General features: G+C 43.6%; 1 protein-coding gene across 9 annotated transcripts in view; it reads left to right on the forward strand.

Annotated features, from left to right (window-relative positions):
• Positions 1-27250, forward strand: part of LOC129820824 (diacylglycerol kinase eta-like) — a 197706-nt gene extending 170456 nt beyond the window's left edge. For 8 of the 9 annotated variants that reach the window (XM_055877817.1, XM_055877818.1, XM_055877819.1 and 5 more), the window contains 9 exons: positions 1169-1282; positions 1385-1519; positions 2162-2322; positions 2496-2601; positions 4722-4814; positions 5147-5266; positions 5688-5793; positions 7186-7316; positions 20009-27250. In XM_055877817.1, the coding sequence (XP_055733792.1) occupies positions 1169-1282; positions 1385-1519; positions 2162-2322; positions 2496-2601; positions 4722-4814; positions 5147-5266; positions 5688-5793; positions 7186-7316; positions 20009-20095 (1053 nt within the window). In that variant the 3' untranslated portion in view covers positions 20096-27250. The remainder of the gene's footprint in view (positions 1-1168; positions 1283-1384; positions 1520-2161; positions 2323-2495; positions 2602-4721; positions 4815-5146; positions 5267-5687; positions 5794-7185; positions 7317-20008) is intronic. The other variant, XM_055877821.1, reaches the window with a different exon arrangement.
• The last annotated feature ends 395 nt before the right edge of the window (positions 27251-27645 follow it).

The following is a 27645-nucleotide window of genomic DNA, read 5'->3' on the forward strand; positions in this document are numbered from 1 at the left end:
AATACGAAGCCAATTCTAAATTTCATTTTGGATTGGAGATGCTGAATGTGAGTCTGGAAGGAGAGTTTACAGTCTAACCAGACACCTAGGTATTTGTAGTTGTCCACATATTCAGAACCGTCCAGAGTAGTGATGCTAGTCGGGCGGGTGGGTGCGGACAGCAATCGGTTGAAGTGCATGTATTTAGTTTTACTTGCATTTAAAAGCAGTTGGAGGCCACGGAAGGAGTGTTGTATGGCATTGAAGCTCGTTTGGAGGTTAACACCGTGTCCAAAGGAAGGGACGGATGTATACAGAATTGTGTCTTCTGCTTAGAGGCTGATCAGAGAATCACCAGCAGCAAGAGCGACATCATTGATATATACAGAGAAAAGAGTCGGCCCGAGAATTGAACCCTGTGGCACCCCCATAGAGACTGCCAGAGGTCCGGACAACAGCCCTACGATTTGACACACTGAACTCTATCTGAGAAGTAGTTGGTGAACCAGGCGAGGCAGTCATTTGACAAACCAAGGCTATTGAGTCTTCCGATAAGAATGCGGTGATTGACAGAGTTGAAAGCCTTTGCCAGGTCGATGAAGACAGCTGGTTATGATGGTGATGATGGTGATGGTTATGATGGTGATGGTTGATGGATATGATGATGGTTATGGTGATGATGGTTATGATGATGTTATGATGATGGTCATGATGATGGTTATGATGATGGTGACAATGGTGATGATGGTTATGATGATGATGATAGTTATGATGATGATGATTATGATGATAATAATGATGGTTATGATGGTGATGGTGAGGATAATTCCCCCCTACACACACAATAAGTATCATCAACATGCTCTAAAGCAGAGCTTGTTTAGGTCCTGGGGGGTCGAAACACTTCTGGTTCATCTTCTCCTTCTAATAAGGGAATAATTCAGACCTGGGACACCAGGTGAGGGCAAGGTAGAAATGTGTTTTTGTCTTTCAGCACCGGGATTGGGCAGCCCTGCTTTAGAGCAATGTTCTGTAATTGTGTTCATTGTGTTTTAACCCGTGTGTGTGTGTGTGTGTGTGTGTGTGTGTGTGTGTGTGTGTGTGTGTGTGTGTGTGTGTGTGTGTGTGTGTGTGTGTGTGTGTGTGTGTGTGTGTGTGTGTGTGTGTGTGTGTGTGTGTGTGTGTTTAGATCTTCTGTGCCCCGTCGTTTGATGATAAAATCCTGGAGGTGGTAGCAGTGTTTGGCAGTATGCAGATGGCTGTGTCCAGAGTCATCAAATTGCAACACCACCGCATAGCACAGGTAACACACACTCACACACACAGACATACATACATACATACATACACACTACCTGTACTCTACTGTAGTCTTTCATCCAATGAGTCTTTTCTCCACTGTCAGTGTCGCTCAGTGAAGATCACTATCCTGGGAGATGAAGGTGTTCCTATCCAAGTGGACGGAGAGGCCTGGGTACAACCTCCTGGAGTCATTAAGATCCAACACAAGAACAGAGCCCAGATGTTGACCAGGGACAGGGTGAGAAAGAGGACCAACAGTCAAAAGAGATGATATGGGGAGGGAATCAGAGCTGGATTCAATCCCTGTTGCGGAAGTATCGCGGAATTTCCAATTTAAAATGTTATGTTTTTGGGGGGAGATTGAGCCAACATGTACAGCGTTTACCGTGAACGCTGTCTCCGCAAACATGGGAAAATTGCCTTTGAATTTAAATCGAGCTATAATGCTGATCTTGTGCAATATGGATTGAATCCTATCTTAAACTGTTACTGCCCTGTCTCTGACTCTGTCCCTGTGTCTGTCCCTGTCTCGCTTTGTTTCTGTCTCTGCCTGTCTCTGTCTCTCACTGTGTCTGTCCCTGTCTCGCTTTGTTTCTGTCTCTGCCTGTCTCTGTCTCTCACTGTTTCTGTCCCTGTCTCTCTCTGTCTTGGTCTGTGTCTCTGTTTCTGTGGATGTTAACTCCTTTCCTTCCTGTGTCCCTCCCTGTGTCCCCTCCCTGTGTCTCCTCCCTGTGCCCCTCCCTGTGTCCCCTCCCTGTGTCTCCTCCCTATGCCCCTCCCTGTGTCTCCTACCTGTGTCTCCATGTGTCCCCCCTTGTGTTTCCTACCTGTGTCCCCATGTGTCCCCCCGTGTGTTTCCTCCCTGTGTCTCCATGTGCAGGCGTTTGAGAACACTCTGAAGTCGTGGGAGGACAAGCTGAAGTATGACAAGCTGCCCCTGCGTTCTCACCTTTACTCCCAGCAGTCTGTGGACCTGGCCACTGAGGAGGAGGTGGCCCTCGTACAGCTGGTTGCCCGCGCTGCAGACGATCTCATCACCAGGTATACACACACACACACACACACACACACACACACACACACACACACACACACACACACACACACATTTTATTCCTTTTTAAACTGTTATCTTGAATACTATACCTGTAAAAACTCTGTCCAGTCAGCAGTCAGAACGGTGCCCTCTGACTTCTCCCCTTTTCCAATCACAGGATCTGTGAGGCAGCCAAGACCAATGGGCTTTTAGAGCAGGAGCTGGCTCACGCCGTCAACGCCTCATCACACGCCATCAACAAGACACACCCCAAGTTAGCTGAGGTTAGACATCATCAAGAGGATATGAGTAGTGATATGAGGAGTGATGTGAGGAGTGATATGAGGAGTGATATGAGGAGTGATATGAGGAGTGATATGAGGAGTGATATGAGGAGTGATATGAGGAGTTATGTGAGGAGTTATGTGAGGAGTGATGTCAGGAGTGATGTCAGGAGTCATATGAGGAGTGATATGAGGAGTAATGTGAGGAGTGATGTGAGGAGTGGTGTCAGGAGTGATGTCAGGAGTAATGTCAGGAGTCATATGAGGAGTGATGTCAGGAGTCATTTGAGGAGTGATGTGAGGAGTGATATGGGAAGTCATATGAGGAATGATGTCAGGAGTCATTTGAGGAGTGATGTGAGGAGTGATGTGAGGAGTCATATGAGGAGTGATGTGATGAGTGACGTGACGAGTGATGTGACGAGTGATATGAGGAGTCATATGACGAGTGATTTGAGGAGTGATGTGAGGAGTGATGTCAGGAGTGATATGAGGAGTGATGTGAAGACTGTGTGTGATGTGAGGACTGTGTGTGATGTGAGGACTGTGTGTGATGTGAGGACTGTGTGTGACGTGAGGACTGTGTGTGACGTGAGGACTGTGTGTGACGTGAGGACTGTGTGTGACGTGAGGACTGTGTGTGACGTGAGGACTATGTGTGACGTGAGGACTATGTGTGACGTGAGGACTGTGTGACGTGAGGACTGTGTGACGTGAGGACTGTGTGTGATGTGAGGACTGTGTGATGTGAGGACTGTCTGTGACGTGAGGACTGTATGTGACGTGAGGACTGTGTGACGTGAGGACTGTCTGTGACGTGAGGACTGTCTGTGATGTGAGGACTGTCTGTGATGTGAGGACTGTCTGTGACGTGAGGACTGTGTGTGACGTGAGGACTGTGTGTGACGTGAGGACTGTGTGACGTGAGGACTGTGTGACGTGAGGACTGTGTGTGATGTGAGGACTGTGTGTGACGTGAGGACTGTGTGATGTTAGGACTGTATGTGATGTGAGGACTGTGTGACGTGAGGACTGTGACGTGAGGACTGTGACGTGAGGACTGTCTGTGATGTGAGGACTGTCTGTGATGTGAGGACTGTCTGTGACGTGAGGACTGTGTGTGACGTGAGGACTGTGTGTGACGTGAGGACTGTGTGTGACGTGAGGACTGTGTGTGACGTGAGGACTGTGTGTGACGTGAGGACTGTGTGTGACGTGAGGACTGTATGTGACGTGAGGACTGTATGTGATGTGAGGACTGTGTGTGATGTGAGGACTGTGTGTGATGTGAGGACTGTGTGACGTGAGGACTGTGTGACGTGAGGACTGTGTGACGTGAGGACTGTGTGTGACGTGAGGACTGTGTGTGACGTGAGGACTGTGTGACGTGAGGACTGTGTGTGACGTGAGGACTGTGTGTGACGTGAGGACTGTGTGTGACGTGAGGACTGTGTGTGACGAGAGGACTGTGTGTGACGTGAGGACTGTGTGTGACGTGAGGACTGTGTGTGACGTGAGGACTGTATGTGACGTGAGGACTGTATGTGATGTGAGGACTGTGTGACGTGAGGACTGTCTGTGATGTGAGGACTGTCTGTGATTTGAGGACTGTGTGACGTGAGGACTGTCTGTGATGTGAGGACTGTCTGTGATGTGAGGACTGTGTGTGACGTGAGGACTGTGTGTGATGTGAGGACTGTGTGTGATGTGAGGACTGTGTGTGATGTGAGGACTGTGTGTGATGTGAGGACTGTGTGACTTGAGGACTGTGTGTGACGTGAGAACTGTGTGATGTGAGGACTGTGTGATGTGAGGACTGTGTGTGATGTGAGGACTGTCTGTGATGTGAGGACTGTGTGTGATGTGAGGACTGTGTGTGATGTGAGGACTGTGTGTGATGTGAGGACTGTGTGTGATGTGAGGACTGTCTGTGATGTGAGGACTGTGTGTGACGTGAGGACTGTGTGTGATGTGAGGACTGTCTGTGATGTGAGGACTGTGTGTGACGTGAGGACTGTGTGATGTGAGGACTGTGTGTGATGTGAGGACTGTGTGATGTGAGGACAGTCTGTGATTCCAGCTGTCTAATATCGAGTTTGTTTGTTTTGCCTTGAACACAGAGTATGGCCAGGAACACTGCTATAGAAGTAGCCAGTAATGTGAAGGCTTTACACAACGAGACTGAATCCCTTCTGGTGGGACGAGTATCACTGGTGAGTTACAATCTAGGAGGCTAAGCAACGTCTATGATCAGATTAGCATTTCCGTATCGTAACAATAACCATTAGGAGGGAAAATCAAGACTGACCTTAGATCAGCGTCTCAGGGCAACCTCATCTTACTCACATTCTCTGTAGAGAATATGTGTTTATCTCCTTCATACCAACTCCTGTGTGTTTGTGTGTGCGTGGGTGTGTCAATGTGTCTGTGCGCGTGCACGTGTGTGTGTGTGTGTGTGTGTCAATGTGTCTGTGCGCGCGCGTGTGTGTGTGTCAATGTGTCTGTGCGCGCGTGTGTGTGTATGTGTGTGTGTGTCCATCCACAGCAACTGGAACCCTCAGATGAAGAGTCTTTATCCAGCGCTCTGCAGAGTGTGGAGATGGAGCTAGGCAAACTAGTAGACATTCCCTGGTTATACCATATACTGCAGCCTAATGAAGATGAGGTGAGATTATACATACTAGTAGATATTCCCTGTTTAAACCCTATTTAGGGCTCCTGAGTGGCGCAGCGGTCTAAGGCACTGCATCTCAGTGCTAGAGGCGTTTCTACAGACCCTGGTTTGGTTCCAGGCTGTATCACAACCGGCCGTGATTGGAAGTCCCATAGGGCAGCACACAATTGGCCCAGTGTCGTCCGGGTTTGGCCGGTGTAGGCCGTCATTCTAAATAAGAATGTGTTCTTAACTGACTTGCCTAGTTAAATAAAGGTTTAATAAATAAAATGTAAACACCGCAGCCTATTGAAGATGCGTTTAGATGATACACACTAGTATATATATTCCCTGGTTATACCATATACTGCAACCTATTGAAGATGAAGTGAGATTACACACACTTCTAATCCTACACCTGTGTCCCTCTCAGGACCCCTCGTTAGAGTATGGCAAGAGCAACAGTCGTAGCAGCATGTTCAGAATCGTGCCAAAGTTCAAGAAGGAGAAAGCTACCAAGAAGACCAACCCTCAGTCAGGTAAGTCTTTGTCTTTTTTCTCTCTCTCCACAGGCTACAGATATACAGTAAAAGGTCCTATCTAGAACCTGAAAGGGTTATTCGGCTGTCCCCAGAGGATCACTTTTTAAATAGCCCTTTTTGGTTCCAGGTAGAACCCTTTCCACAGAGAGTTCTACATGGAACCCAAAAGGATTCTATCTGGAATCAAGAGGTTTACCCGATTGGTACAGCCGAGGAACCCTTTCTAAGAGTGTACGACACACCACACACACACATACAGAGTTGTATACTTTTAACTTATAGCTAAGATCTTTAAGGTGTGGCCTACATTCTGTGGCCTACATTCATGTGGCCTACATTCTGTGGTTGTAATGCATTATAACCACCCAGTGTGGTGTCAGGGATTGTCTCTGTGATTTCCGTCTGCCCTGGTCCTCAGTCTGACCCATCCATCCAAGAGCACCCCTCTTCCTTCTGTTCATGGTCTCATCCACCTGTTTACACATGTACAGCAGTCACAAACCAAGGCCAAAGACAAGGGGAGGGGGCTGGACGCAGGGCCAAAAACCCAGGGGTTGCCCAGAGAAAGAAAATTCCTGTTTTAGAACACCATTTCTCCTTCATGACGACTGATACAACAGAACATTGCCTACATTTGTTTATGAATATTACTACCATTTGAACATGAAAAAAGCTATTGTATTACTGTGTTTATGAATATTACTACCAATTGAACACGAAAAAGCTATTTTTTGACTGTATGTTTATAAATATTACTACCAATTGAACATGAAAAGAAGCCATTTTTATTGTATGCTGTAGCTGCACTCTTCAATCTAGATTAGAATACAGAATGCAGGTCGTCTCAGAAATGACTTTTGGTCATTGTTTTGGGGCGAAATAAGAGCCCATATAATGCATACAAATAGAACGCCAGGGGTTGGCCGGTCTTCTGCTTCAGGACCCCGTCTGATTGGTTGGGAGTGTTAATCCCGCCCACAGTGAGGCAGGGATTGGTTGGGGCGTTCCATCAGGTTGCACAGGCTTCCGCCGTCCTTCTCCCTCCTACTTCCTGTACGTCTGTGTTCTGATTGGTGGATAACCTGCATGCCGTCAGCCTCTGTGGAAGGCCATTGGCCACAGCCGTTTCCGACCAACCAACCTCCAACATCTATGCTAACCCCTCCTCTTTTCCGCCAGCCGCTGCCGCCTCTCTTTCCTCTCTCCCTTCCTTTCTTCCTCTCTTCCTCTTCCTGTCTTCCCTTCCCTCTATTGGGATATCCTCTCTCTGATTGTGTGTGTGTGTATACGTGAGTGTGTGTGTGCGTGTGGATGTGTGGGTGTGTGGGAGAGAGGGTCTCAGACACTGAGCGAGCACCTTCTTGCTCTGTGTACTGCCTATGTGTGTAGTGGAGAGATGGGGTACAGAGGAGGTAGGAGTCTGGCTGGAGCAGCTCAGTCTGGGAGAGTACAGAGATACCTTCACACGCCATGACATCAGAGGCTCTGAACTGCTGCACCTGGAGAGGAGGGACCTGAAGGTATACACACACGCACACACAAACGTAACACACACACTAAAACATACACACATACACGTGTACACACACACCCAAACTGTTATTTCATCTATCACCAGATCAACTCTCTTTCTCTCTGGTTCTCTCCATCTCTTTCTCTCTGGTTCTCTCCATCTCTTTCTCTCTGGTTCTCTCCATCTCTTTCTCTCTGGTTCTCTCCATCTCTTTCTCTCTGGTTCTCTCCATCTCTTTCTCTCTGGTTCTCTCCATCTCTTTCTCTCCATCTCTTTCTCTCTGTTTCTCTCCATCTCTTTCTCTCTGGTTCTCTCCATCTCTTTCTCTCCATCTCTTTCTCTCTGGTTCTCTCCATCTCTTTCTCTCCATCTCTTTCTCTCTGTTTCTCTCCATCTCTTTCTCTCTGGTTCTGTTGGTCGTTAGCTGTCTTCCTGTTTGCTACTCTGTGCTGCACTGCTCTGCTTGGCTTCCTCTGTGTGTGAGAGTGTTGCTTACCTACCGCAGGAGACTGGCTGTAACTCACTAACCCCTCGGTCTTCACTGGTACTATGTGTGAACTGGGAACGGGACAGACCTGGGGAAATGGGGTAGGGTTGAGGGAGGGCTGGTGTAGGGGAGGAGGGGCTAGGGGAGTGGGACTGCTCAGGAAGGTTGGGAGAGGGAGGGTTGGAGCTGGGGTTAGGTTGGTACCACAGACCGAGACAAGAAGCTGTTTTAGGTCAGAGCAATATAGAGACGCTGTTCACGGACAGAGCACAACATCTCCCAGTAATGCTGACCTCAGGGGTGTGAGTGGACATGTCCTTTGGAGTGCTGCTGAACATGGGTGGCATTTACTTTGACTTAAAGGAGAAATGTGTTCAATGTTGACTCCACTCTGAGAAAATACCTCAGCGAGGTATTAATTAGTATTAATTAGTCAGATGCCGTTTGCGTAACATCTTGTCTGTGACACAACATTTTGCTACTGAAACCATTTAATGTTTACGCTAAATCAAAGAAAATCTTATTTTATTGTTCGTATACACATATTTAGCAGATGCTATTGTGGGTGTAGCGAAATGCAGTGCAACAGTGCAGTAATATCTAATACACAACAGTAGTCTAAAAAAGTTCTCAAAAATGAAACAGACAGGGAAGGACATAGATGAATTTGTCCAATAGAAACTCTCGTTTTTGTTGCAAAATGTTTTCTGTTTGAAGTAAACTGTTATGCAACGGATTCCGACTAATGATACACTCCCCGGGATATCCCACACCTCATTACCCCCATAACCTCCTTACAGATGACGGAGTCATTTAGACTGTTCTATTTCACATTGTTTATCAGAGTTTCCTGTGCCATTTATCCTAATGGATCTATAGAAGGTGAAGTGACGAACGGCAAAGCGAGCGGATTACTTTTTTGACATTAGACAATAATAGTTTTGCACTCATCCTTACGAGCAACTTGCCTAACATACCTTGGACTGTGCCAGTGTTTCTCTGTCTGTGTCCCCTCATTCCAAATCTGTCCCCTCCATTTCTGTGACAAAACCACCATTACCTGTCGAAAAAACATAATTGGAAGTAAAAAAAAATATCCTAAACGCTATTACATAATTATAATTGATCCTTTTCAGAAACATGGTAACACTTCATGTAACACTTACAGTTACAATGCATTGTGATGCAGTTATAATGAATTGTAAGACTTTTCATATGCATGTAAGAGGAGCTTATAATGTTTATTTTAGTCTGTACATTTTTTTTGCAGCATAGAAGTATTAAGTAAGGGATAAACGCAGACGTTCTGTACATTACCTTGGAAATAATGAACGACGCACCATTGCAGGGTTAATTTTTCCAAGGTAATGTACAGAACGGCGGCTTTTATCCCGCTTATACCACAGTTGCCATAGAAAACAATATGAAAGCACACATTTACTGGTATAAATATTTTTGGGGGTTGATATTTAAATCGTTCAATTAGTTCAATATTTATGGACGTGAGCCAGTCATTCATTCTTTATGTTCCGTTGCCATGCTCAGTGGCAACATTCTTATCCCTTGCTTGCTGCTAGCAAGCTAGCCAACTAGCTAACACTACACATTCATAACAGCAAAGTTTATTCCGTTGCGTTTGTTTAACTGTTTATCCTGCTTATACCACAGTTGCCAAAGAAAACAATACTGTAAGCACACATTTACCAGTAGAAAAAAATGTTTTTGTTGATATTTACAACGGTCTCTTGCTTGTTAGCTAGTCAGCTAGCTACTGCTAACACCGCCATGACCTCTGCAGCCGAGATAACAGCAAAGTAGCTGTTTTCTATTGACATTCATTAGAACGCATCCATAATAATGAGCTGATAATGCCCAATTTTGCCTGGCATAGCTAGAAAAGTTTGCCTTCTCATCAGGACACCCGACACTGTTCTTTACGAGGAGATCACATTGCATATCAAACACTAGGCTAGAAGCTAGCTAAATAGTTTGTTGTTAGCAAACCTGCCAATAAGACAACCTAATTCAAAAATACTAGTTGCTTCAAACAGCTGGTCAAACTAGAAACGTGGGAGGATTTGACAGCATAGCACCACCTGTGTCATGGCTGCAACAGTAGGGACCAGAGAAATTCATTTTCATCACTCACCACGTAGGGTCATCAGATGCTCAAAAAAAATATGTCTCTACAAAAATAAATCAATGCTAGCTAGCTAAGTTTTTTCCTCGTTTACAACATATACAATTTAATTTTGTGTGGTTGTTGGTTTAGCTTTCTGTAACGTTGCAGCAAGTGCAGTCTGCATTGTGTCTTGAATGCAAGGTGTCCCGATATATTTTCCAACGGTCCCGTCATCTGGTTTAATGTCCATTCTAGAATGCCCTTCTAACCAGTCAGAAACAAGTATTCAACAATGCTGTGGTATAAACATATTATAATACTTATTAGAATACATTATGAGGGCCTCTACACCTCCAAAACAAGTTATAAAGCATACTGTTTGGCTTTAAGTAAAGTGTTATCAAACTATCACACAGAAAATGACCACGGGATCAGAAACACAAACCGTGTCAGCTGCATGTATTCAGTCGTGTACTCCACGTTTTAATATTTGCTATGCTAATTGGAGGTAGGTACAGCACAACACAACATGTCTGTTCGCACTGTCTGTTTTGTCATTGACCAGAAGATATTGTTTATACAGTACATGACCTGTAGTTTTTCATTATTTGGAAGCTCTTAGGTGAAGTTGCCTTTAAAACCCCCAAATGTCGATGTCCTCACCCCCACGGAAAATTAATTAGCATTATAAAAAAAATGTACATGCACATTTGTAAATTTAAGCTAGATAAATCTGTTTTTGAAATGGATGCGTCTCATTCCACCACACTTCTGCATCTGCGGTAAAAGGTGACAGAGCTAGAGCGCTGTTTGTCAGACCATGAGACATCCCAAAATTCGGTCTTCTCACAAAATCATCTGTAGCGCCTGAGTGGTTTTGTCTAGCAGCTATTAGGACCCCTCTATTGGAAGATGATACTCTCACAAGTGGCAGGAGACTCGTCTGAAGTTGGTAAAGCCGATCTGCCAACGAGCATTTACACTACCGTTCAAAAGTTTGGGGTCACTTAGAAATGTCCTTGTTTTCCAAGAAAACATACATGAAATTTGTTGCAAAAGGAATAGGAAATATAGGCAAGATGTTGACAAGGTTAATGAAAAAATAATGATTTAAAAAAGATATATAATTCTGTCCTTCAAACTTTGCTTTCTTCAAAGAATCCTCCATTTGCAACAATTACAACCTTGCAGACCTTTGCCATTCTAGTTGTAAATTTCAGGAAATCTGAAGAGATTTCACCCCATGCTTCCTGAAGCACCTCCCACAAGTTGGATTGGCTTGATGGGCACTTCTTATCTACCATATGGTCAAGCTGCTCCCGCAACAGCTCAATAGGGTTCAGATCCGGTGACTGTGCTGGCCACTCCATTATAGACAGAATACCAGCTGACTGCTTCTTCCCTAAATAGTTCTTGCATAGTTTGGAGCTGTGCTTTGGGTCATTATCCTGTTGTAGGAGGACATTGGCTCCAATTAAGCGCCATCCACAGGACATGGTGTTGCAAAATGGAGTGACAGCCTTCCTTCTTCAAGATCCCCTCAAGACCACCACCAAAAAAATTGATTTTTTGGGGAGTTGTATCATTTGAATTACACAACATACATACCACTTTAAAGATTAATTGTGAAACAAAACTATTCACCCCCTCAAAATCAATACTTTGTAGAGCCACCTTTTGCAGCAATTACAGCTGCAAGTCTCTTGGGATATGTCTCTATAAGCTTGGCACATCTAGCCACTGGGATCTTTTCTCATTTTTAAAGGCAAAACTGCTCCAGATCCTTCATGTTGGATGGGTTCTGTTGGTGTACAGCAATCTTTAAGTCATACCACAGATTCTCAATGTGTCTGGGCTTTGACTAGGCCATTCCAAGACATTGAAATGTTTCCCCTTAAACCACTCAAGTGTTAATTTAGCAGTCTGCTTAGGGTCATTGTCCTGATGGAAGTTGAACCTTTGTCCCAGTCTCAATTCTCTGGTAGACTGAAATATGTTTCCCTCAAGAATGTCCTTGTATTTAGCGCCATCCATCATTCCTTCAATTCTGACCAGTGTCCCATTCCCTGCTGATGAAAAACATTTACATTACATTTACATTTAAGTCATTTAGCAGACGCTCTTATCCAGAGCGACTTACAAATTGGTGCATTCACCTTATGATATCTAATGGAACAACCACTTTACAATAGTGCATCTAACTCTTTTAAGGGGGGGGGGGGGGTTAGAAGGATTACTTTATCCTATCCTAGGTATTCCTTAAAGAGGTGGGGTTTCAGGTGTCTCCGGAAGGTGGTGATTGACTCCGCTGACCTGGCGTCGTGAGGGAGTTTGTTCCACCATTGGGGTGCCAGAGCAGCGAACAGTTTTGACTGGGCTGAGCGGGAACTGTACTTCCTCAGAGGTAGGGAGGCGAGCAGGCCAGAGGTGGATGAATGCAGTGCCCTTGTTTGGGTGTAGGGCCTGATCAGAGCCTGAAGGTACGGAGGTGCCGTTCCCCTCACAGCTCCGTAGGAAAGCACCATGGTCTTGTAGCGGATGCGAGCTTCAACTGGAAGCCAGTGGAGAGAGCGGAGGAGCGGGGTGACGTGAGAGAACTTGGGAAAGTTGAACACCAGACGGGCTGCGGCGTTCTGGATGAGTTGTAGGGGTTTAATGGCACAGGCAGGGAGCCCAGCCAACAGCGAGTTGCAGTAATCCAGACGGGAGATGACAAGTGCCTGGATTAGGACCTGCGCCGCTTCCTGCGTGAGGCAGGGTCGTACTCTGCGAATGTTGTAGAGCATGAACCTACAGGAACGGGTCACCGCCTTGATGTTAGTTGAGAACGACAGGGTGTTGTCCAGGATCACGCCAAGGTTCTTAGCACTCTGGGAGGAGGACACAATGGAGTTGTCAACCGTGATGGCGAGATCATGGAACGGGCAGTCCTTCCCCGGGAGGAAGAGCAGCTCCGTCTTGCCGAGGTTCAGCTTGAGGTGGTGATCCGTCATCCACACTGATATGTCTGCCAGACATGCAGAGATGCGATTCACCACCTGGTTATCAGAGGGGGGAAAGGAGAAGATTAATTGTGTGTCGTCTGCATAGCAATGATAGGAGAGACCATGTGAGGATATGACAGAGCCAAGTGACTTGGTGTATAGCAAGAATAGGAGAGGGCCTAGAACAGAGCCCTGGGGGACACCAGTGGTGAGAGCACGTGGTGCGGAGACAGATTCTCGCCACGCCACCTGGTAGGAGCGACCTGTCAGGTAGGACGCAATCCAAGCGTGGGCCGCGCCGGAGATGCCCAGCTCGGAGAGGGTGGAGAGGAGGATCTGATGGTTCACAGTATCAAATGCAGCCGATAGGTCTAGAAGGATGAGAGCAGAGGAGAGAGAGTTAGCTTTAGCAGTGCGGAGCGCCTCCGTGACACAGAGAAGAGCAGTCTCAGTTGAATGACTAGTCTTGAAACCTGACTGATTTGGATCAAGAAGGTCATTCTGAGAGAGATAGCAGGAGAGCTGGCCAAGGACGGCACGTTCAAGAGTTTTGGAGAGAAAAGAAAGAAGGGATACTGGTCTGTAGTTGTTGACATCGGAGGGATCGAGTGTAGGTTTTTTCAGAAGGGGTGCAACTCTCGCTCTCTTGAAGACGGAAGGGACGTAGCCAGCGGTCAAGGATGAGTTGATGAGCGAGGTGAGGTAAGGGAGAAGGTCTCCGGAAATGGTCTGGAGAAGAGAGGAGGGGATAGGGTCAAGCGGGCAGGTTGTTGGGCGGCCGGCCGTCACAAGACGCGAGATTTCATCTGGAGAGAGAGGGGAGAAAGAGGTCAAAGCACAGGGTAGGGCAGTGTGAGCAGAACCAGCGGTGTCGTTTGACTTAGCAAACGAGGATCGGATGTCGTCGACCTTCTTTTCAAAATGGTTGACGAAGTCATCAGCAGAGAGGGAGGAGGGGGGAGGAGGGGGAGGAGGATTCAGGAGGGAGGAGAAGGTGGCAAAGAGCTTCCTAGGGTTAGAGGCAGATGCTTGGAATTTAGAGTGGTAGAAATTGGCTTTAGCAGCAGAGACAGAAGAGGAGAATGTAGAGAGGAGGGAGTGAAAGGATGCCAGGTCCGCAGGGAGGCGAGTTTTCCTCCATTTCCGCTCGGCTGCCCGGAGCCCTGTTCTGTGAGCTCGCAATGAGTCGTCGAGCCACGGAGCAGGAGGGGAGGACCGAGCCGGCCTGGAGGATAGGGGACATAGAGAGTCAAAGGATGCAGAAAGGGAGGAGAGGAGGGTTGAGGAGGCAGAATCAGGAGATAGGTTGGAGAAGGTTTGAGCAGAGGGAAGAGATGATAGGATGGAAGAGGAGAGAGTAGCGGGGGAGAGAGAGCGAAGGTTGGGACGGCGCGATACCATCCGAGTAGGGGCAGTGTGGGAAGTGTTGGATGAGAGCGAGAGGGAAAAGGATACAAGGTAGTGGTCGGAGACTTGGAGGGGAGTTGCAATGAGATTAGTGGAAGAACAGCATCTAGTAAAGATGAGGTCAAGCGTATTGCCTGCCTTGTGAGTAGGGGGGGAAGGTGAGAGGGTGAGGTCAAAAGAGGAGAGGAGTGGAAAGAAGGAGGCAGAGAGGAATGAGTCAAAGGTAGACGTGGGGAGGTTAAAGTCACCCAGAACTGTGAGAGGTGAGCCATCCTCAGGAAAGGAACTTATCAGGGCGTCAAGCTCATTGATGAACTCTCCAAGGGAACCTGGAGGGCGATAAATGATAAGGATGTTAAGCTTGAAAGGGCTGGTAACTGTGACAGCATGGAATTCAAAGGAGGCGATAGACAGATGGGTCAGGGGAGAAAGAGAGAATGTCCACTTGGGAGAGATGAGGATCCCAGTTCCACCACCCCGCTGACCAGAAGCCCTCGGGGTGTGCGAGAACACGTGGGCAGACGAGGAGAGAGCAGTAGGAGTAGCAGTGTTATCAGTGGTAATCCATATTTCCGTCAGTGCCAAGAAGTCGAGGGACTGGAGGGAAGCATAGGCTGAGATGAACTCTGCCTTGTTGGCCGCAGATCGGCAGTTCCAGAGGCTGCCTGAGACCTGGAACTCCACGTGGGTCGTGCGCGCTGGGACCACCAGGTTAGAGTAGCAGCGGCCACGCGGTGTGAAGCGTTTGTATGGTCTGTGCAGAGAGGAGAGAACAGGGTTAGACAGACACATAGTTGACAGGCTACAGAAGAGGCTACGCTAATGCAAAGGAGATTGGAATGACAAGTGGACTACACGTCTCGAATGTTCAGAAAGTTAAGCTTACGTTGCAAAAAAATCTTATTGACTAAAATGATATAGTACTGCTGGCTGGTGAAATAGGCTAGCTAGCAGTGGCTGCGTTGTTGACTTTGTTTGAAAGTGTAGCTGGCTAGGTAACCTCGACAATTACTCTAGACTACACAATTATCTTGGATACAAAGACTGCTATGTAGCCAGCTAAGATCAAACAAATCAAACTGTTGTACTGTAATGAAATGAAATGTAATACTACCTGTGGAGCAAAGCGGAATGCAACTACTCGCTCCAACCCGGAAGTGCGTATCGTAGAGGGAGAGGCAATAGAAGTGTTGTTTCTTGTATTATTGTCTTTTGTGTCTTTAGAGGACTGCTTCACCTTAATGTCCCCTTTCCCCCCTTTCCCTTTTCTTCTGTCCTTATTTTGTCCCACTTTGTCCCTTCTTTGTCCCTTCTTCTCTTCTGCCAACTAGACACTCCTTGTTAGCTAGCTAGCTTCTTCCAGGAATGTCCCTAGCAACTGCCTAGCAACAGGTAAACAACTTAGCTAGCTAAGAAAACGGTATAATTTTATGAAAAAATTGTTACTTTTTCAAAAGCCTTTCTTCTTTGTTTGCTGCTTGTTTGGTCTCCTATTCAGTTTGCAGTTTTCTTTTGATTTTTTTTCGATGTACTTTACTCTAAAAAAACATTTAAATTTCAATATTTGTAGGAGCTCATCTTTTCAGCTGCTGCTGCTTAATTTGGAACTCCGGAACCATTAAAAACATCCCCACAGCATGATGCTGCCACCACCATGCTTCACTGTGGGGATGGTATTCTCAGGGTGATGAGAGGTGTTGGGTTTGCGCCAGACATAGCGTTTTCCTTGACAGCCAAAAAGCTCAATTTTAGTCTCATCTGACCAGAGTACTTTCTTCCATATATTTGGGGAGTCTCCCACATGCTTTTTGGCGAACACCAAACATGTTTGCTTAGTTTTTTCTTTAGCAATGGCTTTTTGCTGGCCACTCTTCTGTAAAGCCCAGCTCCATGGACTGTACCTCTTAAAGTGGTCCTATGGACAGATACTCCAATCTCCGCTGTGGAGCTTTGCAGCTCCTTCAGGGTTATCTGGGGTGGCAAGTAGCCTGGTGGCATTTCGCTACACAAGCATTTCGCTACACTCGCATTTACATCAGCTAATCATGTGTATGTGACCAAAAAAAATTGATTTGATTTAGTGGTTAGAGGTTGGACTAGTAACCGAATGGTTGCAAGATTGAATCCCCGAGCTGACATGGTAAAAATCTGTCATTCTACTCCTGAACAAGGAAGTTAACTCAGTGTTCCTAGGCCGTCATTGAAAATAAGAATTTGTTCTTAACTTCTTCTGGCTGCAAGTCCGAAGCCGGGCACAATATGACAACAGCCACTTCAAGTGCAGGGCGCGAAATTCCAAATATATTTTTTTGAAATATTTAACTTTCACACATTAACAAGTCCAATACAGCATATGAAAGATAAACATCTTGTGAATCCAGCCAAAATGTCCGATTTTAAATTTTTTTTACAGCGAAAACACCACACATATTTATGTTAGCTCACCACCAAATACAAAAAAGGACAGACATTTTTCACAGCACAGGTAGCATGCACAAAGCCAACCTAACTAACCAAGAACCAACTTCATCAGATGACAGTCTTATAACATGTTATACAATAAATCTATGTTTTGTTCGAAAAATGTGCATATTTGAGGTATAAATCAGTTTTACATTGCAGCTACCATCACAGCTACCGTCACAAATAGGACCGAAGCAGCCGGAGTAATTACAGACACCAACTTCAAATACCTAAATACTCATCATAAAACATTTCTGAAAAATCGATGGTGTATAGCAAATTAAAGACAAACATTGTCACGATCGTCAACGGGACTGAGAGAGGACCAAGGCGCAGCGCGTGGAAAGTACATCTTCTTTTATTTTAAAGAAGGAAAAAACAAAACAACAAACAGAACAGACGACCGTGAAGCTATACAAACATCAGTGCTGACACAAAACACCGACATAGACAATTCCATACCAACAGCTAAAGCCTATGGTTGCCTTAAATATGGCTCCCAATCAGAGACAACAATAACCAGCTGTCTCTAATTGAGACCCAATTCAGGCAACCATAGACTTTCCTAGATACCTACACTCAACCATAGACACAGCTAGACTACTATACTAAACATAAACCCAACTACTCTAATAAACCCCCTAAACCTTACAACCACCCTAGACACTACAAAAAACACATACATTCCCCATGTCACACCCTGACCTAACTAAAATAATTAAGAAAACAAAGAATACTAAGGCCAGGGCGTGACAAACATCTTGTGAATCCAGCCGATATTTCCGATTTTTTAAGTGTTTTACAGCGAAAACACAATATAGCATTATATTAGCTTACTACAATAGCCTACCACACTACCGTATTCATTAATCAAGGCACGTTAGCGATAGCAATAGGCACGTTAGCAATAGCGAATAAACCAGCAAAAGATATATAATTTTTGACTAACCTTGATAAGCTTCATCAGATGACAGTCCTATAACATCAGGTTATACATACACGTATGTTTTGTTCGAAAATGTGCATATTTAGAGCTGAAATCAGTGGTTATACATTGTGCTAACGTAGCATCTTTTTCCCAGAATGTGCGGATATTTTGATGGCACTCAACTATTCTGACCAAATAACTATACATAAACGTTACTAAAAAATACATGTTGTATAGGAAATGATAGATACACTAGTTCTTAATGCAATCACCGTGTTAGAATTCTAAAAATAACTTCATTACGACATCCAGCTTAGGTATAGCGAGAGAGTACCCAAAATCTGGGCGCAAACAACTATTTCACATGTTCTACAGATATATGAAATAGCATCATAAAATGGGTCCTACTTTTGATGATCTTTCATCAGAATGTTTTACAAGGGGTCCTTTGTCGGGAACAATCGTTGTTTGGATTTAGAATGTCCTCTTCTCCAGTCAATTAGCACGGAAAGCTAGCAAAGTAGCGCGAAGCTCTCCTTCCTGAACAAAGGCACACAACGCAACACGCCTAACGTCCCGAATAAATTTCAATAATCTAATAAATCTATATTGAAAAAACATACTTTACGATGATATTGTCACATGTATCAAATAAAATCAAAGCCGGAGATATTAGTCGTCTATAACGACAGCTTATCAGAAGGCAAAACCAGGTCCCTTCACGCGCTCTCCAGAAAACAGGAAACTGGTGACACGTCATGCCTAGAGCTTTTATTCGACCCCAGATCAAGTTATACACTCCATTTCTTCTCTCACTGCCTGTCGACATCTAGTGGAAGACGTATGAAGTGCATGTATTCTAATAAATATCAAGGACCTTTATAGGCAGGCCCTAGAACAGAGCATCGATTTCAGATTTTCCACTTCCTGTCAGGAAGTTTGCTGCAAAATGAGTTCTGTTTTACTCACAGATATAATTCAAACGGTTTTAGAAACTAGAGAGTGTTTTCTATCCAATAGTAATAATAATATGCATATTGTACGAGCAAGAATTGAGTACGAGGCCGTTTGAAATGGGCACCTTTTATCCGGCTACTCAATACTGCCCCTGCAGCCCAAACAGGTTAACTGACTTGTCTAGTTAAATTAAGGTAAAATAAAAAAACAAATAGATATCTTTGGTCTCTTTTTTGCCTCTCTGATAATGCCCTCCTTGCCTGGTCCGTGAGTTTTGGTGGGCGGCCCTCTCTTGGCAGGTTTGCTGTGGTGCCATATTCTTTCCATTTTTTAATAATGGATTTAATTGTGCTCCGTGGGATGTTCAAAGTTTCTGATATTTTTTTATAACCCAACCCTGATCTGTACTTTTCCACAACTCTGTCCCTGACCTGTTTGGAGAACTCCTTGGTCTTCATGGTGCCACTTGTTTGGTGGTGCCCCTTGCTTAGTGGTGTTGCAGACTCTGTTGCCTTTCAGAACAAGTGTATATGTACTGAGATCATGTGACAGATCATGTGACACTTAGATTGCACACAGGTGGACTTTATTTAACTAATTATGTGACTTCTGAAGGTAATTGGTTGCACCAGATCTTATTTAGGGGCTTCATAGCAAAGGGGCGTATTCATATGCACACACCAATTTTCCACCTTTAATTTTTTCGATTTTTTATCAAGTCATTTTTAAAATATCACTTCACCAATTTGGACTATTTTCTGCATGTCCATTACACGAAATCCAAATATATATCTATTTATATTACAGGTTGTAATGCAACAAAATAGGAAAAACCCCAAGGGGGATGAATACTTTTGCAAGGCCCTGTATGGGGTTAAATACATGTAAAATATGTATATAACAAATGATCTTTCTTATATCTCTCAGATATGGGAGAGACACTTCAGAACAAACTTCCTTTTGGTATTTTTTGGGTACTATCTGTTGTTCCATGCATTTGTATGAGATATTAGCAGTAAGACCCTAACACATTTTTAAGACCCCAAAACATAAACATTTTTGGGATTCTTCAACGTGTCTTAAAATCATTCATGAAATACCTAATGATCCTTGGTATGACCCCCCTCCCCCGGCTTAGACAGGGCGTAAGAGAGCAAAATAAGTGTTGCATTACAGGGTGAGCAAGATGTAAAACAAAATAGTACCAAATAAAAGACAATACAATGTAAAAACCATAAAACAGATATAGCATAGTGATTTAAAAAGGAAGCTATAAAATAAAATAATTTCCATTAAATAAATAAACTATTAGGAGAATCAATGTTCTTAAGATGTTATCTGCTCTCCACAGGATCTGGGGATATCGAAAGTGGGTCATATGAAGAGAATTCTCCAGGGAACTAAGGACCTGGCCAAGACCGCCATGGTTGACCTCTAACCCAGAAGTAGTTGGTGCCAGAGTGGAAGTGCCCTTCCACCACAGAGGAAGAGTTTTGGAGCTCCGCAGGGAGAGCTGAACGCCTGGCATCTTGGGGTGGATGGATGGATTTGATCCTTTGATGGATTTAAGAAAGCTGTTGGTGAGAAATTGTCGAACGGGAATGTTTTAGTGAGGCTGTGTTTGGTGCCAAAATAGAAGATGGCAATCTACAGTTGTTGACAGTTCAAAGAAGGAAGCCATGGTTTTTCACAAAAAAAAATGCAAATTTTCTCTAATCATATTTTCATTCATGGCACAATTGGGTATGCAACTAATACTCATTATAAGAGTTGGTTTGGGCGTCTGGCCTCGTAGAGAAGGCCCAATCCAAGTAGCAACAAGGTGACTTCCATGAGTATGCCCTAACAGTGTGCTGTGAGTGTGTACAGTTCAGCACAGTTACTACAATACCACGCAGCTTTGTGATTGGCTTACTGGCTCTTTGCCTGGCAGTAGAAGGCTACAGACACAACGCTACAGTCTGCAATATCCTGCTTTCACTGTTTACACCAGAGGAGATAGGCGACATCCCAAATAGCACCCTCTTCCCTATGTAGGGTACTACTTTTAAGTGGTGCACTATGTAGGGAATAGGGTGTGATTACAGACGTGCCCTGGGAGAAGGAGATGCAATGTCACCACCTAAAGCGAGTGAAAGGAGGTCTCTGAAAACAGTGAGACATATGTTGCATGCTATGCTAGCTTGATTTGGGATATCAATTTTGAATTGCAAGATTAGTGTCTTGGTTCTTTTGTGTAAAAAATGACTTTAGTATTATTATGCCATTTGTTACTACTGAAAGCATTATTTTGGTATGAATCAACCTTTTTTGTTAATTATTTTTATTTATGTTTTTGCATGATAATTATCAAATCAAATCAAAGTTTATTTGTCACGTGCGCCGAATACAACAGGTGTAGGAAGACCTTACAGTGAAATGCTTACTTAATTATGTGTTAAGGATCTGTGTCATGTGCCATATTTTATTCATTTTATTGTAAAAAATATGCTTTATTGGTAAGAGAACATCAGATTTAAGACAAGTTATTAGATGAACTATTAGGAGTTATACTTTATTTTCTGTTGATATGAAAATCAGTACCAAAGTGAATGTCCAATACACTTCCAGACATAAATGTTAACTTTGAAAGTAGTGAAAATCACATCAGCATGTTTGGGATGAATATCAGTTACATATAGAGTATTTGATAAATTGGATTCTAGAATTCTGGGAACTTTCAATAAATTCCCTGGTTTCCCAGAAATCTTGGTTGGAGGAACCGCATTTCCTGCTTCTTATTTTCTGAGTCCGGAAATCCTCCAACCCGGGATTTCGGGAAAACCACAGAATTTATTTACATTTCCCGGAATTGTGCAACCCTAGCTGTAATCCAACAATTTCATATTTTTATGGGAGGCTTGACAGGGACTTTTCCATGTTGCTATTTGCAATTCACCGCTATTTACAATTCACCGCAATCTCTAGCATTTAAACACTCAATATTTCAGAGTAAAACTCTATAGGAGTTAAATGTTGATTTAAGTATAAGATTGAGCAGCTGATCTGCAACAGGAGAAAGTGCAGATCTAGTTGCTCAGTGTGGCATGTAATGGTAATAGGACACTTTTGTTAGGTTGGTGGCATTACAGGGTATACCTATATATGTGATGCTAAGTATGCATATACGATATATGCACTGAATATATACAATCTAAAGCAGTGTATGCATACACTGTTAGTAGCTTTTGTAGTCAAATGCCTTTGTAGATTACAGCTAACACGTTTTGATGACCATGTCTATTGATTTGTGCCATGAACACCAATTGTGGATTATTGATTTTGTTTAACAGGATAATCTGTCCTGTTTTTGTTTAATTGCTGTTGTATTCTAACGGAGGTGCAATATTATGTTGGTTTTGGGAGTCTTTCTGAAGTGATGTTTCGCTGTGGGGAAAACCCTAAGGGTTATTAACTGACCGACTTTTAAACGAAATAGCGTTTCTTACTAATTTAATTTTCATTCAAAATTCTTCCAACAGCTCACTGGTTTTTAGTCTTGTTCCCCTGTGCTTCCAGGATGATTCTCAAAGCAGGTTGCAGAAAATAATAGACCATGTTACTGACTATGTGAGACTGTTGAACGGGCAGACCTGACTGTTGTTCTGTGCTTTATGTATCTAAGAACCCTTGTATGTTCATTTACATCAGCTAAATACCTAGCATCAACTGTATGTTTATCATTGATCAGCCAAGTTATATTATCAATGATCCTATATCATCAAGCCTTCTTATTTATAACTTTTTACCTCAACAAAACTGTTAATATCAGGATTGTGGCTTGCTTAATTTCATAGTCCTCCTGTACCATAATATCTATTAACAAATGGAAATAGGAAGTTATACCATGTTTGCATGATAATTACGTTTAAGCTTATTTGGGATTAAGAAAGAAAGTAATCCGTACTAGTTAGTTACCAATTGTGTTCACTTATTTGGAGTAAGCTCCAGAAAGTAGCCTGTATATTTTACTCCATCATTTTGCAGTATATAAAGGACTGTAAAATAAAGCATTACCACCCACCTCTCTTTTGGTGGCAAATCAAAAGAATTCACATTATCAAGAAGCATATAATTGTTGCTTATGCTCACAATCAAGTATAATTTTTTTTAAAACATGAAACCCAAAACACGAGGCCTTTTAATCCCCTAAAACATTAACCTCTTTTGGTGAAAGAAGTTACATTTTAGAATTATGCCAGGAGCATCTAAATCATACCTTAGTAAATGGTCTAGACAAAAAATAAATGGGTTTTATTGCAAGTATGATTGTTATGAAGAAACAAAACATAGCCCCAAGCTAGCTAGGTTCCTAATCAAAGACATGAATGAAACATTCTGAACATTCAATCTTTTTTGAAATTCTAATTATGCAAGCCACAGTTCTTGATCATCATTTATGTGTCTTGTTGTCTTTAGTGCCCCGTTTCCACTGGCACTTAACATTAGGGCCCAGGTGGGTCCAAATTCGAGCTGGCTCAAATGGAATTCTTAAATTCGAGCTGGGTCGAGGGAAACCCGGGCCTGAGCAGCCAAGTTTCACAACTGGTTAGAATTCGAGCTGGTGACGCCGTTACTATGCAACCACCAAGCTTATCAACATTAGCTAGCTAGTCTGGGTTTGTTACTGTTAGCTAGCACATGGACAAGCAGTATTGCACATATCAGACATGACACAAATTACCACCATAGCTGGATCCTTCATTCATTTTTGCACTACACAATAAACTTTTATGAGAACAGTCAGCCGTCGAATGCTAGCTACCTAACGTTAGCTGGCAAATCAGAGTTGAACAAGCTAGCTAGCTAATGTGAGCTAGCAGGAATTAAAGCTGACCAGGTCATATTGAAAATTAGCTAGATCCATAATATCAAACCTATCATCTGGTTTGCTTGGTTAGCTAGCTAGCTAATAACCAATGCCATGGCAAGCAAAGTAGGAATTAAGCCTGTTAGCTAGCTAGCTAACGTCAGCAAGCTAAAAACATGGATCTGAGTCTAGCTGGCGCTGGGAGGAGTATGGGGTAACGTTAGTTACAGCATGGTGAGGGTGAATTACATTCTTTAAATTCTTGCTAGCTAGCTAGCAACATTAGCGAAGCCAGCTCCAGTCACATATTGGCTACCTAGCAACATGACATATATTTCATATTTCTTGGCCAGCCCAACCTGGGTTGACTTTAAAGTGCCAATGGAAACAATGCTTAAGTGGCTTAGGTATGGGCTGGTTTCACAGACATAGACAGATGGATTTGAAGTTGTAGCTGTTGTTCTCAGAGTGGTTTAACCTTGGAGTACATAGTTCTGTATTTATATTAAAACCACCCGTTCAGTAGTCTGAATTCAAGAGCAATCTAGGTAGTTTATGTCTGCAGCGCTGCAGGAACTAGGAGTGCTGGGGGTGCTGCAGCACCGTGGGAAAAATCCAAAGTAAAAATAAAATATATATATATATATATTGTAACGACCCTGGGTTTATAAGCACGGAAATCGACTCGCGCCGGACCTCGGGCTAGAGGGCCGAGGCTCCCTGCTCTTTCATTACAATATGTATATTTTTTTCACAAAGTAGTGCACTAGGCCCTTAGTACTCTTGTATTAGTGGACCGATCTAGCCGTCTGTAACACGCCCCAACATTTTTTTTGCAGCATCGCCGCAGCACCCCCACCCTCAAACTACTTCCTGCGGCTATGTACGGTGTGTCTGTGTTTCAAGCTATGTGTGATTTAATCTGAGCTGAGGTTCCTCACGGCAGGTCACACTCACGGCTTCAGTTCCCAGGCTGTATGTGTGTGTTGTCTATCTCTGTGTGTCTGTCTGAAGGGTGTCTGTCTGTCTCTGTGTGTCTGTTTGTCTGTCTGAAGGGTGTTTGTCTGGGTCTGTATGAGTGTGCTGTCTGTCTCTGTGTGTCTGTCTGAAGGGTCTCTGTCTGGTTCTGTATGAGTGTGCTGTCTGTCTCTGTGTGTCTGTCTGAGTGTGTTGGACCCCAGACTACATGCTTAGAGAGAGAGAGCTTGAGTTCTCCAATTTAGGTAGAGGTTTCCCATGGGTACAGATCTTAGCTCAACTTACCTCCCCCAATCCTAACCATAACCATTAGGAGGGGAAAACGCTAAACTGATCTTAGATCAGCATCCATGGGCAACGTCATCCATCACCACGTTTTCCAATGGTATGTATATATAATGCTGCAAACTGCCTGGTTTTCATAAACCAACCAAACCCTATGTGAGAACTCTTAAGATGGGGTAACCCGATAGTCTTTAACATGGTTAATAACATGGTGGAAGAGAAGTGAGATTCATTTGTTTACATTGTTTACAATGGCACAGTTTTACTTGCTAAGGATAAAAATATATAAATTCAGCAAAAAAAGAAACGTCCTCTCACTGTCAACTGCGTTTATTTTCAGAAAACTTAACATGTGTAAATATTTGTATGAACATAACAAAAGTCTAACAACTGAGACATAAACTGAACAACTTCCACAGACATGTGACTAACAGAAATTGAATAATGTGTCCCTGAACAAAGGGGGGGTCAAAATCAAAAGTAACAGTCAGTATCTGGTGTGGCCACCAGCTGCATTAAGTACTGCAGTGCAACTCCTCCTCATGGACTGCACCAGATTTGCCAGTTCTTGCTGTGAGATGTTACCCCACTCTTCCAACAAGGCCCCTGCAAGTTCCCGGACATTTCTGGGGAGAATGGCAATAGCCCTCACCCTCCGATCCAACAGGTCCCAGATGTGCTCAAAGGGATTGAGATCCGAGCTCTTTGCTGGCCATGGCAGAACACTGAAATTCCTGTCTTGCAGGAAATCACGCACATAACGAGCAGTATGGCTGGTGGCATTGTCATGCTGGAGGGTCATGTCAGGATGAGCCTGCAGGAAGGGTACCAAATGAGGGAGGAGGATGTCTTCCCTGTAACGCACAGCATTAAGATTGCCTGCAATGACAACAAGCTCAGTCCATTGATGCTGTCACACACGCCCCGGACCATGACGGACTGTCCACCTCTAAATCGATCCCGCTCCAGAGTACAAGCTTCGGTGTAATGCTCATTCCTTCGACGTTAAACTCAAATCCGACCATCACCCCATGTGAGACAAAACAGCGACTTGTCAGTGAAGAGCACTCTTTGCCAGTCCTGTCTGGTCCAGCAACGGTGGGTTTGTGCCCATAGGCGACATTGTTGCCGGTGATGTCTGGTGAGGACCTGCCTTACAACAGGCCTACAAGCCCTCAGTCCAGCCTCTCTCAGCCTATTGCGGACAGTCTGAGCACTGATGGAGGGATTGTGCGTTCCTGGTATAACTCGAAAAGTTGTTGTTGCCATCCTGTACCTGTCCCGCAGGTGTGATGTTCGGATGTACGATCCTGTGGAGGTGTTGTTACACGTGGTCTGCCACTGCAGGGACGATCAGCTCTCCGTCTGTCTCCCTGTAGCTCTGTCTTAGGCGTCTCACAGTACGGACATTGCAATTTATTTCCCTGGCCACATCTGCAGTCCTTATGCCTCCTTGCAGCATGCCTAACGCACGTTCACGCAGATGAACAGGGACGCTGGGCATACCTTGGACTGTGCCTGTGTTTCTCTGTCTGTGTCCCCTCATTCCAAATCTGTCCCCTCCATTTATATGACAAAACCATCATTATTTGTTGAAAAAAACATAATTGGAAGTAAAATAAATATCCTAAATGCTATTACATAATTATGTAATTGTAACACTTTATGTAACACTTACAGTTACAATGCATTGCACATGCATCAGAGTCAGTAGAAAGACCTCTTTAGTGTCCTAAGTTTTCATAACTGTGACCTTAATTCCCTACCGTCTGTAAGCTGTTAGTGTCTTAACGACCGTTCCACAGGTGCATGTTCATTAATTGTTTATGGTTCATTCAACAAGCATGGGAAACAGTGTTTAAATCCTTTACAATGAAAATCTGTGAAGTTATTTGGATTTTTACGAATTATCTTTGAAAGACAGGGTCCTGAAAAAGGGACATTTCTTTTTTTGCTGAGTTTATGTAAACAAAACGTGCATATTTATTGCCTAAGGTTAATAAACAACATGATGATGTAACTGTGTTTTCATCTTTGGAATATAATGTTACAGTTTATCACTTGTGTTACTATCTGGATGCTTTTGGTAAAGTAGTTGGTCATTTTTATGACTACCAAGCATTGGAGTCTGGTCGGAGAAGCTATAGGAGGACGGGCTCATTGTAGTGTCTGTAATGGAATGAAAGGAACAGAATCAAACTTGGTTTACATATGTTTGATGTGTTTAATTCCATTCCAGCCATTACCATGTGCCTGTCCTCCTATAGATCCTCCCACCAGCCTCCACTGCCACCAAGTGACTGTTTTTTGTGCTTTTTTATGGTTACAATGCATGGTTAACTATTTATTACAATATGGAAGTCGCTGAGATGTGTATTTTTGTATTCAGATTAAATAAATGTTTCAAATTTGTTGTACATTGTTAGGTGCCTTAAAAACAAGGCTATCTTCCTTCTTCAATAAAAACGAGTGCGTACACAATATGTCATGATATTTATTTTTCTATAAAACGAGTGCGTACACAATGTGTCATGATATTTATTTTTCTATAAAACGAGTGCGTACACAATGTGTCATGATATTTATTTTTCTATAAAAACGAGTGCGTACACAATATGTCATGATATTTATTTTTCTATAAAAACGAGTGCGTACACAATATGTCATGATATTTATTTTTCTATAAAAACGAGTGCGTACACAATATGTCATGATATTTATTTTTCTATAAAAACGAGTGCATACACTATGTCATGATATTTATTTTTCTATAAAAATTAGTGCGTACACAATATGTCATGATATTTCTTCCTCTGGGATTAACTGCATTACCTTCAGATATTGTTTGTTGGTGATATTGTTTGAACTCATTGTAA

The sequence above is a fragment of the Salvelinus fontinalis genome, chromosome 23 (genome assembly GCF_029448725.1).
Source record: "Salvelinus fontinalis isolate EN_2023a chromosome 23, ASM2944872v1, whole genome shotgun sequence".
Taxonomy (NCBI): Eukaryota; Metazoa; Chordata; class Actinopteri; order Salmoniformes; family Salmonidae; genus Salvelinus; species Salvelinus fontinalis.